Source organism: Sciurus carolinensis, chromosome 3 (genome assembly GCF_902686445.1).
Source record: "Sciurus carolinensis chromosome 3, mSciCar1.2, whole genome shotgun sequence".
NCBI classification, from domain to species: Eukaryota; Metazoa; Chordata; class Mammalia; order Rodentia; family Sciuridae; genus Sciurus; species Sciurus carolinensis.
In genome coordinates this window covers 112,407,390-112,420,186 of record NC_062215.1, presented here as the reverse complement: position 1 = coordinate 112,420,186, position 12,797 = coordinate 112,407,390, and the positions used below count along the sequence as shown (strand labels likewise).

Below are 12,797 nucleotides of genomic sequence, written 5' to 3'. Positions count from 1 at the left end.
ATTTCCTGAGGAGGGTAAATACAGATAGGCAATCTCTACTGCCATTCAAAAGTGAACAGTTACCTTCTACCTCTCTTTACTTTCCAGATAGCATTGGACACCACTCTTTCCCGCTCCAGCGCCCCTTAAGCTAGCAAAAGACAGAAACCTGGATTTTCCTTTCAGCTACCAGGAATGAGCTGTGAGAGTTTGCCAAGCCCCATGTCCTCTCTGGTCCCCAGTTCCCTTGCCCCATATCGCCAGTCTTGCGTCCCCAGGCGGCGGCGCCCGTTCACCTCGCCCCCAGTGCTCGCCCTCACTACTCCTCCGTTGGCTCCGGGCGCACCCCGGCTGCTGCCTAGCGCCCGGCACCGCCTTGGAGGCGCCTCGCGGGCGCCCCCGACCGGGATGGCAATGCCCCGCGCCCGCGCGCCTTCTCCGGCGCTGCCCGCCCCGCAGCCTGCCCGCCGCGCCTTCACACTGAGCCGGCTGGAGGCTCACTAATGTTTAACTCGGAGCCAAAACTTGGCGAGCGCGGGTGAGTTCGCGGCCCAGAGCAGGGGAGCAGGACGTGGGTCTGAGCGGCTCGCGGTGACTTCTGCCTGCGCTCCTGCTCAGAAAGCTCAGTTCCAAGCAGACCCGGACAATGAAGGTGAGTGATTAGCGCGTCTCGCACTTCCTCAGCCCCAGGAGTCGAGTCGTAGGTGCGGGTTAGCCAGACTCTCCCCAAACTGACAAAAAGTTCGCGGAAGAGGACCTGGGACTACCAATTGGCAGAAACCCCGGGGCCACTCTAACAGGTGAAGGAAGGTCCCTTAGCTCTCGCTTCGCTCTCAGAACTGCGGGTTTTGCTAGGAGCCAGGTACCCAGCCCTGGAAATCCCGGAGAGCCACCCCAAAAATGCACGCTCGAACCCTCACTTGGCTTCAGACCAGCAGGGAAGAGGAACCCACACTAACGAGCTCAGCAGCCAAACATTTAAGGGCGCCCTCCTAACTGAACTCCAAACCCTTCCAGCCCACTGTCTCCCTCTTCTAACACCCACCTGTAAACCCCGCTGCCTCTGGGGCGGCTCAGGCCCGAACCCTCCTTCCCAGTCTGGGTCCAAACGCCTCTCTCTAATTGGACTTGATCTGACCAACTTGCAGACACCGTGGAAGGTTCTCCTGGGACTGCTGGGTGTAACTGCGCTTGTCACCATCATCACCGTGCCCGTGGTTCTGCTGAACAAAGGTAGTAAGTTTGAAACATTTGAAAAAGAAAAGACAGTTGGAGACCTGGATCAGGTTTCCCGGGGGGCTCAGACAGTGTGCCAGGGTGTCGCTTACAAGGCTTCCGGGGTTGTAGCTACCTCTAGTCTAGCGACAAGTGCTTTCAAGGGGTCTCCGGTGTTTAGGCTGTGAACCTTGCAACTGCCACTTTTTGTTAGGTTTAACAAATACATACTTCCTGAAATTAGGAGAAAGTCAGGATTTCTTTTTATTAAATTTTTAAAATCTTTAATTTAAATTTACTTTTCCAAAAAGTTTATGATTGTGATCTTCTAAGACAAGAAAGTAGTGTAAGATCCCAAATGCAGCAATTAGACGGTCTTAAGGGGAGCAGAAAATTTTTAAATGAAGCCAAAGACAATGCACAGGGAACCCAGTTTTTGTTGTTGTTTTATTTTATTTTTTCCTTTAGGCATGATGAAAATTCATCAATTAGAGAATCCAAATGTAATGAAGTAACTATTTCACCAATTTAGGAATATTGCAAAGCTAAATTATAAAGCTGGTGTGCATGATGATATTCAGAGGAATCCAAAATCAGTGATGTTTTAGTGTACTATTTCATTTATAAGTCACTGCTTGTCTTTTTAGCTTGCCTGAGTGTTCCAATTTAGCTCTAGATTTTAATATAAAACATTCAAATAATGAAATACACACTCTTGGATACAATCAGGTAACAATAAGTAGCTTGGGTTTCCTCTGGCTCTTTTCTTTTAAACACTTACTTTCATTTTAGTATTATACACTTACTAAATTAATCAGTCAACCGAAGGTTCTTTCTGGTGGTTGAGTCACCAGGAAACATACAGCCAGTGCTTGCATACTCAAGGGGTCTCCATCCAGATTTCAAGGTAACAATTTAGAATTACTTTGTGTAACTATGAAAAATATGCTTGCCCTGCAATTGAAGCGAAGTGCCAGAAATTAAATAACAATAAGTCAACCTATTGCTAATGACATTTACTTAAAGAAACCTGTGATTACTTTAGACTATAGAATGACAGACTTTAGTCTACTAATGCTTGATTATTTCTGTTATACTCTTAAGTTGTAATTATTTTCATTAAATGACACTTTTGTATATTTAAACAACTCATGCAAAGCCTTTTAGGAAAAGGATGCCATTCATATCAATATTTATAAGACTTAAATTATGTTCCAGACATTGTGTTAACTGCTGCAAATAAAACAATCACATTTTATAAATATAAAGGCCCCTGGCCTCAAATAATTTGTAGACTACTAGAAATATACAAATTATTTGTTATGTGTGTTTGTGTGTTTGGTCTCCAAAACATCTTGGAGGCATTACAGCATCACTGGAAGAATGGATAAAACTGAAATATTGGAACTTCCCTTAAGTGAAGTTAGAGGGAATGTTGTATTTTGATAAGCCACTTGAGATGGGCAGTGAAATTGCAGAGGGCCCTGCATCATGCATCATGGGCTTCTTCAAGTTAACTACAAAGATTTTCTTTCATCCAGTAGGGTACAGACTGGGGAGGAGCTGTCTTGCCCTGAACAACACCTAGTATCTCCTCCAAACAGAATTTCAAGGATGTTCTCTTGAAAAGGGCATCTTGAGAGACTCATGTCTCCACCTAACTATTCTCTTGGGATTCGAATTAGAGATGTGTGATTAAACTGCCCTGGGGATTAGGATAGCTCCTAGGAAAGTCAGGGAAGTCTTCTCACAAGAGGTTTCTTTTGTGGAGAAACTTGAATAGTTAGAAAATGACTGTGTGACAACACAGAGACAAAAGATCATATCCTCTATTCTTGGATTCTAAAAGGATCCAGGGCCAAAGAGGAGGGTGGGCAGCAAGAGAAGGAGTTGGATCACCTGTAGATGATGCAGAACTGCTGGAGAATTTTGAGCATGCCTGGATTGTGGGGCATGACATTTGGAAAGTGGATTCAAATGGAGCAAGACTAGAAGGAAAGGCAAGGGAAAGGCAAGGGAAATTGATGGTGTAGATTACAGTTCTGAATCTATATAGCTCCTCAGAAATGTGAACGACTAGACTTCAGTAACTGATTAAAGATAAGGAGGTAAGGGGGAGAGTGGATAAGGACGTCTCTTAGGGAGGAGATGTGGTTTCATAGTGGCTTCTTTAAATTTACCATTTCTCTTTCTTGTGTTTCTTAATTTTCATATATATATATATATATATATATATATATATATATGTTTAGATAAAAAATGAAGTCATTTGTTTCAACTCCTGCCTTATCACAAGGGACAGAGATGAATACTCAGGAGTGCAGCATTTTCACTTAATCAGCAATACCTTTCCTGGGAAGTGCCATAATGAGGAATTCTTACACAGAATCCAGAGCCACCCTGCAAGAGATGCCTCTCATATTATCTATCCAAGTTTAACATCAGCCAAGAACAGGGAAGGAGGAAAGGAAGGGAATGGGGATCTATAAAAGGAAGAAGAAGGGGAATGTAAGGAATAGAGAAAGAAAAATGGAGAGGGATATTTAATAGAAAAACAAAGACCTAGATTATGTGAAAACAAAGAACTAAATGTCTAAAAGGAAGGTGGAAGAAAGGTGCAAACCCAAGCTCTTCCTCTGAGAGGTTAATTTAAGAAAAGGTTAAGTGTTTCCATAGGAAATACTGACTTTAGCAGAACTAGACACACCGGAACAGAAGGGAAGTGTGGAAAGCAATTGAAAAGAGGCTTAACAGTATTGGCATTTTTTTTTTCTTTAGAATAAGAACTTCTTGAGGTTAGAGGTTAGAATAAAAACTTCTTTCATTTCTCTAAGCAGAACTAATATGCATATATATATATATATATATATATATTTATATATATGTGTGTGTGTGTGTGTGTGTACATATATATATACAGACACACATATATGTATATATATATTTATATATTCATAATTTTGTTTTAAAAATTTTACTTATCCCATTATAGAAGGAGATTGTGCATTTAAATTTTCGGTGTCCCTGAGAATTAGCAATAAAACATGCAAAAACAATTGTGTGGAATTACAGAATTCCTAATGGCCTAGGGATAAAATCCTTCTCACTCAGTATTTGTGATTCCTTTACTTCCCTTTTGTCGTTACATGCTGAGATTTGAAATACTTGGTTGTCAGATAGTTTTATTATTGAGTTGTGTTATGGAGTTGAAGTATCTCTGCTCTTTTGTTCTTTTCTCTGCTTTAGCAGTAAATTTCCTCAATACCTTCTTTCAGTTCATAGGAAATCTGCCTGCTTACCCACCCACCAGTAATAAAAGAAAACCCAAATGTGAGGAGACAGGAATAATCAGAGAGTGAAAAGATAACATCTATGAAGTTTGCCTGAGAAAGTCCAGGATCGATTCCCAGTTGAAAAGCACAGAAATAAGTCTGAATGAAAGCTTTGTACATGTCAGAGGACAGTTCTGAACAGCATGCTCTGTGAAAGCTCTAGTTGATTCCAGGGAGCTCAGTTAACTATTGTCAACTTTTGTAAGTGTTCCTGCAGACAGTGGTTTGTCTTTTTCAGGCCAACAATTTTGGCTTTTGGTTCCCTGGCCATAGCATGCGCCTTAACTTTCTGTGTCTTAGAAATCTTTGCCTGTCTTCTCAAAAGGGATTGGAGAGACAGAAAGGGAAGATTGTTTGCCTAGTTAATGGTCAGAGAAAGAGCATAAAGGGACTTCCTAGAGTTGGCTCAGTGTCCTTCTACTTTTATGACTTAGGAAAGTACTGAGCCCCCCCCACCACCACCCCAAAGGTGTCTATAAATAACCTGTAGGAGCAGCTTTCTGGTGGAGGGGAAGGCATGTGAGGACATGATAGTATTCAGCAGGTATTTACTGTGTGCCAGGTATCAATTGGCTGAGGACCTTCAATATATTCCCCTTTTAATTCTTAAAATAACTCTTGGAGAGAGGTGCTATTATCATCTCCATTCGTACAGAAGATTTGTAGAAACTTTGAGAGGATGCTTAGTTATCAATCACTGCATGATGAATTACTCCAAAGCTTAAAACAATGTTATCTCATATTTTGTGTGGCTCAGGAATTTGGGAGGGGCTTAGCTTGGTGTCCTGGCTCAGGATCACTCCTGAGGTTGCCATCCAGCTGAGCCTCCTATTAACTGAAAGCACAGCTGGAGCTGGAGGATGCTGTCCAAGCTCACTCACAGAATACATAGCTAGAGATCTCAGTTCCCACCACAAGGGCCTCAGATAAAAAGGCAGCTTCCTTCCCTTGGAATGAAGGTGCCCAAGAGAGGAATGAAGCAGGAGGCCCCAGTACATTTCATGACACAGTCTCAGAAATGGGACCTGTAGAATCACTTCTGCCGTGTAGTATATTGGTCACATGGACCAACTCTGCATCAACACCAGGGGCACTACACAAGGTGTCAATGCCAGGAGTTGGATACCCTTGAGCCATTTTGGAGGATAGCTGTTAAAGCAGTTAAGGGACTTGCTCAATGTTCCAGAGTTAGGATTCACACTTGGACAATCTGACTCTAGAGCTGATACTTGATACTAATGAACTCCATATCATTTTGTTAGCTTGTGATCAAATATAAAATCAGCTTGGTCATATTAGCATAACTGTTACAACTTCTCATTTACAGGTGTATGATAATTTCCTGACTGCTAATCCCTAAACTCCAAGTGTTTTGAGGAGAACAGTCTAGGACTGATGCTTCTGTTACTACACAAAGCTGTATACAGGCAATAATTTTCAGCCCAGGAATGACATTACATGCTTTTTCTTTTTTCTTTTCTTATTATTTATTATTAATTTATATTTTAGTGGTGCTAGCAATTGAACCTAGAGCCTCACACATACTAAGCACAATTCTAACCCTTTATCTATACTGCCAACCCAACATTCCATACTTTCAATAATCTTATTAAGTAGTATCCATGTTTGATTGCATTTAATTATACTTGTTTTGTTTCTGATGCAAATTATTTTCATTTGATCTTCCTAGAACATACATTTCTTAGGTATTATTATTATTATTTTTTGCACTGAATAAATTACCTTTATTAGCTACATATGCAAATAGGTATTATTATTTTTTAATTTTTAAAATTTGTAGAATACTTCTGCACTTTTATGGGGGTACCAGGGATTGAACACAGAGGCACTCAACCCCTGAGACACATCCCCAGCCCTATTTTGTATTTTATTTAGAGACAGTTTCTCACTGAGTTGTTTAGTGCCTTGCCTTAGCTGAGGCTGGCTTTGAACTCATGATCCTCCCTTCTCAGCCTCCCCAGCTGCTGGGATTATAGACCTGTGCCACCACACCCAGCAATAGAATGCATTTTGACACATCACACGTAAATGGAGTATAACTTCTCATTCCTCTGGTTGTACATGGTATAGAATCACACCAGTCATATAGTCATATATACACATAGGCTAATAATAACCAATTCATTCTACTATCCTTCCTACCCTCCCCTCCCTTCACTCCGGTCTGCTTGATACAAAGTACCTCTATTCTTCCCTACCCACAACCCTGACTTATTGTGAATTACTATCTGCATATCACAAAAACATCAGATCTTTGGTTTTTTGGGTTTGGCTTATTTCATTTGCATCATAGCCTCCAGTTCTATCCATTTACCGGTCAATGCCATAATTTCATTCCTCCTTAAGGCTGAGTAATATTCCATCGCGTATATATACCACATTTTCTTTATTCATTCATCTGCTGAAGGGCGTCTAGTTTGGCTCCATATTTTATCTATTGTGAATTGAGCTACTATAAACATTGATGTGGCTGTGTCTGTAGTATGCTGATTTTAAGTTCTTTGTGTATAAAATGAGGAGTGGAACAACTGGGTCAAATGGTGGTTCCATTCCAAGTTTTCTGAGGAATCTCCATACTGCTTTCCAGAGTGGTTGCACCAATTTGCAGTCCCACCACCAATGTATGAGTGTAACTTTTTTCCCCACATCCTCATGAACACTTATTGTTGCTTCTATTTTTGATAATAGCCATTCTAATTGGAGTGAGATGAAATCTTAGAATAGTTTTGATTTGCATTTCTGTAATTGCTAGAGATGTTGAACATTTTTCCATATATTTGTTGATTGATTGTGTTTTTTCTTCTGTGAAGTGTCTGTTCAGTTGCCTAGCCCATTTATTGATTGGGATTTTTTTGTTTATTTGTTTTAAATTTTTGGAGTTCTTTATGTATCCTGGAGATTGATGCTGTATCTGAGGTGCATGTGGTAAAGATTTTCTCCCATTCTGCAGGCTCTTTGTTTTATTGATTGTTTCTTTTGCTAAGAAGAAGCTTTTTAGTTTGAATCCATCCCATTTATTGTTCTTGATTTTACTTCATGAACTTTAGGAGTCTTGTTAAGGAAGTCAGTTCCCAAGCCAACATAGTGAAGATTTGGGCCTACTTTTTATTCTATGATAATATAGTTTAAGATCTGGTACTGTGATGCCCCCTGCTTCACGTTTCTTGCTAAGGATTGCTTTGGCTATTTTGGGTCTCTTATTTTTCCAAATGAATTTCATGTTTGCCTTTTCTATTTCTATGAAGAATGTCATTGGCATTTTAATATGAATTGCTTTAAATCAGTTTAATGCTTTGGATAGTATGGCCATTTTAACAATATTAATTCTGCCTATCCAGGAGCATGGGAGATCTTTCTATCTTCTAAGAAACTTCTTTAATTTCTTTCTTTAGTGTTCTATAGTTTTCATGGTAGAGATCTTTCACCTCTTTTGTTAGATTGATTCCCAAGTACTTTATTTTTTGAGGTTATTATGAATAGGATAGTTTCCCTAATTTTTCTTTCAGTAGATTAATTACTGATGTATAGGAATGCATTTGATTTATAGGTGTTGATTTTATATCCTGCTACTTTGCTGAATTCATTTATTAGTTCTAGAAGTTTTCTGGTGGAACTTTTTGGATCTTCTAAATATAGAATCATGTCATCAACAAATAGTGACAGTTTGAGTTCTTTTTTTTTTTTTTCCTATTCATATCCCTTTAATTTCTTTCCTCTGTCAAATTGCTCTGTCTAGAGTTTCAAGGATGATGTTGAACAGAAGTGGTGGAAGCGGGCGTCCTTGTTCAAGTTTTTATGAGGAATGTTTACACTATTTCTCCATTTAGAATGATGTTGGTCTTGGCTTAGCATATATAGCTTTTACAATGTTAAGGTATGTTCCTACTATTCCTAGTTTTTCTAGTGTCTTGAACATGGTGTGCTGTTTGTTTTTTGTTTTTTTTTCAAATGCTTTTTCCTCATCTATTGAGATGATCGTATGATTCTTATCCTTAAGTCTAGTGCTGAATTACGTTTATTGAGTTCCACACGTTGAACCAACCTTGCTTCCCTGGGATGAACCCCACTTGATCACGGTGCACTATCTTTTTAATATTTTTTTATGTGATTTGCCAGAATTTTATTGCAAATTTTTGCATCTATGTTCATCAGGGATATTGGTCTGATGTTTTTTATCCTTGATGTACCTTTGTCTGGTTTTGGTATCAGGGTGATATTAGCCTCATAAAATGAGTTTGTAAGGTTCCCTCCTCTTCTCTTTCATGTATAATTTGAGGAGTATTGTTAATTCTTCTTTGAAGGTCTTCTAGAACTTGGCTGAGAATCCATTTGGTCCTGGACTTTTCTTGATTGGTAGGCTTTTGATAGCACCTTCCATTTCATTACCTGAAACTGATCTGTTTAAATTGTGTATGTCCTCCTGATTCAGTTTGGGTAGGTCATATGACTTTAGAAAATTGTTGATATCTTCAAGATTTTCTGACATGTGACTTGTATTATTATCTTTACTTTTTATACTTGAGGAAACTCAGGCATAGAAAGTTTAGGAGTTTACTAGTAAATACTGGATTTTGGTAATCCATATCTGACTTCTGTCCTTACCTAACCTGCTGGTCCTCATAAATAACTGATATGAAGAAATGCTTTGATTATAATTCTTATGGAGTTAATGTTTAATCATTGTTTCATGGTTGGATGCTGATCTTTCATTGTTGCAAATGATTATCTTGCAAATGTTTTTATCTTTGGCTTTCATAGCTCCATTAAGGCCTCCAAAAGGAGGTGTGTCTCTCAGTTTGAAAATAACCTGAAACCACAAAGTTAGAACTTCTGAGCTAGCTGTTTTATTGTTTCCCAAGTGTTGTATTTTCAGTTTTATAGTGTGCTTCAAAAGTACACATTCATAGGAAGTTTTTTGAAACTTAAATATAGACCATTTGTTTTCTTTAACTATACACATTAAGGTACACACTCTTTTGTTATTTGGTTTGCTGGGCAAACAAATAGAGCCATGAGCTTAGGCCACTTGTTTCAGCGTCTAAGGCCCAAGAAGAAGTAATTTAAGGCAGAGCCTAAACCAGGAGGGATTTTGTTCCAGGTATTCTGTGAGCTACGGTGGTTCAGGATGTTTGAGGAAAAAAAGAGAAGAAGGGGCAAAGTTTCAAGTAGGAGCTATCATCCATCTCTTCTCTAACTTAAAGGTGAGTCTCCTAAAATTAAACCAGGTTAATCTTATAACCCTAATCCTATCTCTGTGGCAGAGACTTGCTTTACTTAAGCTCAGAGCCATGAGTTTCATTGGTGATTCTTACTTTTCTTTTATATTCCTTTATTCTTTTATTCCATGCAGGAAAACTTTTTCAGCGTGAAATTTAAAACCTCTTCAGAGCTAAGGCCTTATAGTGACCAAAGGCAATATTTGTCAATTCAACATTTTTTGAACACTTATTTCACATCAAGTGTTGCTGCAGGTGAAGAGCCTCAGTGGTTCAGGTAAAAACCTGCCCCAGTGGGTCTTCACAGTCCATGGGGCGGTCAGATTATAGGCAAGGGCAGAAACAACTTTGGATGATAGTAAGTGCCATGTCAAAAATAAAGGGGGATTGAAAGAACTGAAGGACTTGAGAAGAAATTTGAGCCACCAAATTTAAGCCTGAGTGTGGCATGATCTTATTAATGTATCGAAAATAGGTCTTTGACTTCTGTATGGATAATGTTTGGAGGCAAGGTTTGTCCAAGTAAGAGATGATAGCAACTTGAACAAAGGTAGTCATACTGGAAATGGAAATCTATTTTTTGTGAGATATATTTTGGAGGTAAGAGAATGTACAGGAATATGAAGTATGAGGGAAGGAGAGGAGAGAAGGATGAGTCCTTGAATAGCTGGCTATCTATCCAAAGTGGAGGATTTCTCTAGCTTTCATGGCCATTCTTCCCACAAGAACTAATCTGCAGAGGTTCCTCTGACCTACCTCTCTTCCTTGCCAGATAAGACTGCCCCTTTCCAAGACCAGGCTCAGGGGGCTTTCTCTAGCACATTCCCTGGCACAGATTTGTCAACAGAAGGTAATTCTCCAATTCAGCAAGTATGTATTGAGCTTTTTCTATATGCTACCACTTTGTCCCTGCAGATATAAAGATGATAGTTATGGCCTTGTTCTCAAATAATTTACTATATTAAAGGAAACATTAACTACAATCAAGTGCTATGGAAGTATTCACAAGTAAGTGATAAGCTCTGTCCAGAAAGGTCTATATGGAAACCAACCAAGCATAGAGGGTTAATAATTAGTGGGTCTGAACATCATCCTTCCAATCCTCTGGCTGCCACACTGATGCCCAGGCACACAGTTCACCTACATGTTCAGTTCTCAGCAATTTACAATCCCTGATTCTATATAAGGATTTTATCAGCTAGGATGTTTTTGGATGCAAGTAATAGAATACTGAACCAGAAAGTGTTTAGTTATTGAGTTTATTATTGTTATTATTAGCATTTTAGAAAACTGAAAGTAAGATAGTTCTTGAGTGTGTTAATGCAGTGATCCAACACCATCCTCAAGGACCCCAGGGGTCTCCCAGCTCTGCCATCCTCAGACAACTGACTTGTTCCCTCTCATGGGCAGGCATAGCTGCTATAGCTCAGCACGTCACTTGTTCACATAGCTCTTTCACAGGAAGAGGTTGCTATTCCTCATTCATGGTCTGTCCTATTGGAGTGGGGAGACCATTTCTAAATGGCCCCTGATCTAATGGAGACTTTCCTTCAGGTCTGCTTTATTGACTGGACTTGTGTTCCCTGTCTATTTCTAGATTAATCACCAGCAAAAGGAATTTGTCATAATGATTGGACAGGATTAATCAAGACTCACTTTTTGGGTTTTGAAGAGAAACTTCCTTAGCCCATGGAAGGGGAATTAAGACTTTTGAAAGACAGAAAAGGGGTGGTCTGTGTAGACATATCACATATCTTGGCTGTTGCTGATTTTTTTATTAAATTAGAAAGATTTTATTTTCTAGCAAATGGACAGGGATCAAAGTAGCTCTGATCTCCAAAGACTCAGTTGTTTTAAGTCTCCTCTTCCTATCTTTGCTCTTTTCTATCTGGGTTTATTGCAAAGATGTTTGTCTTAATTTTATTTCAAGAGCATTTTGATTCCAGTATTTGTTTTCTCTTACCATTCAAAGTGATCAAGAGTAGGAAAGAATTGAATTTATAACATTTAAGATGCAAATCTAAGACAATTGAGGCAGTCAGAAACATATGAAGGGAATTACTATCAGTTTTCTTATTAAAATACTTGTAACTATAGTATTTTATTCAGTTCATAATGGGGAAAATGGCAGAAACAGACACCATAAAATGGAAAAATGTTTTTTAAAAGATGATAAAAATTAGATCTGTAAAAGTTAACCTGGGAAAGTAGGACTTGAAATAATTAATGGTCAGAAAAATAAAATAAGAAAACAAAAACAAAATAACTTAAGTATCTAGAAGATACACTTTAATTTTATACTACTAATGAAATCTAATTGATGACTCAAGTTATTGTTGACAAATTTTCAGGGGAAAAATTAATCTTCATGGTACTGATTTCGTCTAAATAAAAGTGGTTTGACTGTACTGAAAGGAAAATCTAAAACCTGACATCAGGTGGTCCCTTGGTTCTGTCTGGCAATCCACCCACTGCTCACTTGGCCACTCTTCTGGTGGATGATTCCACATATTCCCTTTCTTCAAACTTCCAAAACCCCTTCTGCATGCTCATTCTTATCTAGATGAGAACCTTGCTTCCTGTTTTAAAAAGAAAACTGAAACCATTTAAAGAGAGTTTCTTCAGTTTTTACCAACTCATCTATGCACTCATGTGCATCTTCCCCCACCCAAGACAATGAATGAAATATCCAGTGCTCATCTAAGGTCAGTCTTCATTTGTGTGCTGTATTCCATCTGCATTTTGTTACCCTGAGACAGTTCTCTAACTATTACCTTTTGCCCATCTCTTTTGGATCATAAGCATGCTATAATCTCTCACATCCTTTAAAAAAGAAGGAAAACATCTCTCTCCACCTTGCATTTCAATTACCCTATCACTCCCTTTTTTTCTTAACTGCAAAACTTCTCAGTTTTCATTTTCACTGTCTGCACTCTCTCCTTTGTCTCCCATAAACCCAGTGGAATAAAGATTATTCCCACTGCACCATTAAAACTGTTCTGTTCCTCTCAGGGACCCTACTTTTCTCTGTGTT

The 12,797-nt window shown here is 38.9% G+C and overlaps 1 protein-coding gene across 1 annotated transcript in view; it reads left to right on the top strand.

Annotated features, from left to right (window-relative positions):
- Positions 1-318: 318 nt before the first annotated feature.
- Positions 319-12,797, top strand: part of Dpp4 (dipeptidyl peptidase 4) — an 81,175-nt gene continuing 68,696 nt past the window's right edge. The window contains exons 1-2 of the mRNA XM_047546403.1: positions 319-631; positions 1,128-1,212. Of these exons, the coding sequence (XP_047402359.1) occupies positions 626-631; positions 1,128-1,212 (91 nt within the window). The 5' untranslated portion in view covers positions 319-625. The remainder of the gene's footprint in view (positions 632-1,127; positions 1,213-12,797) is intronic.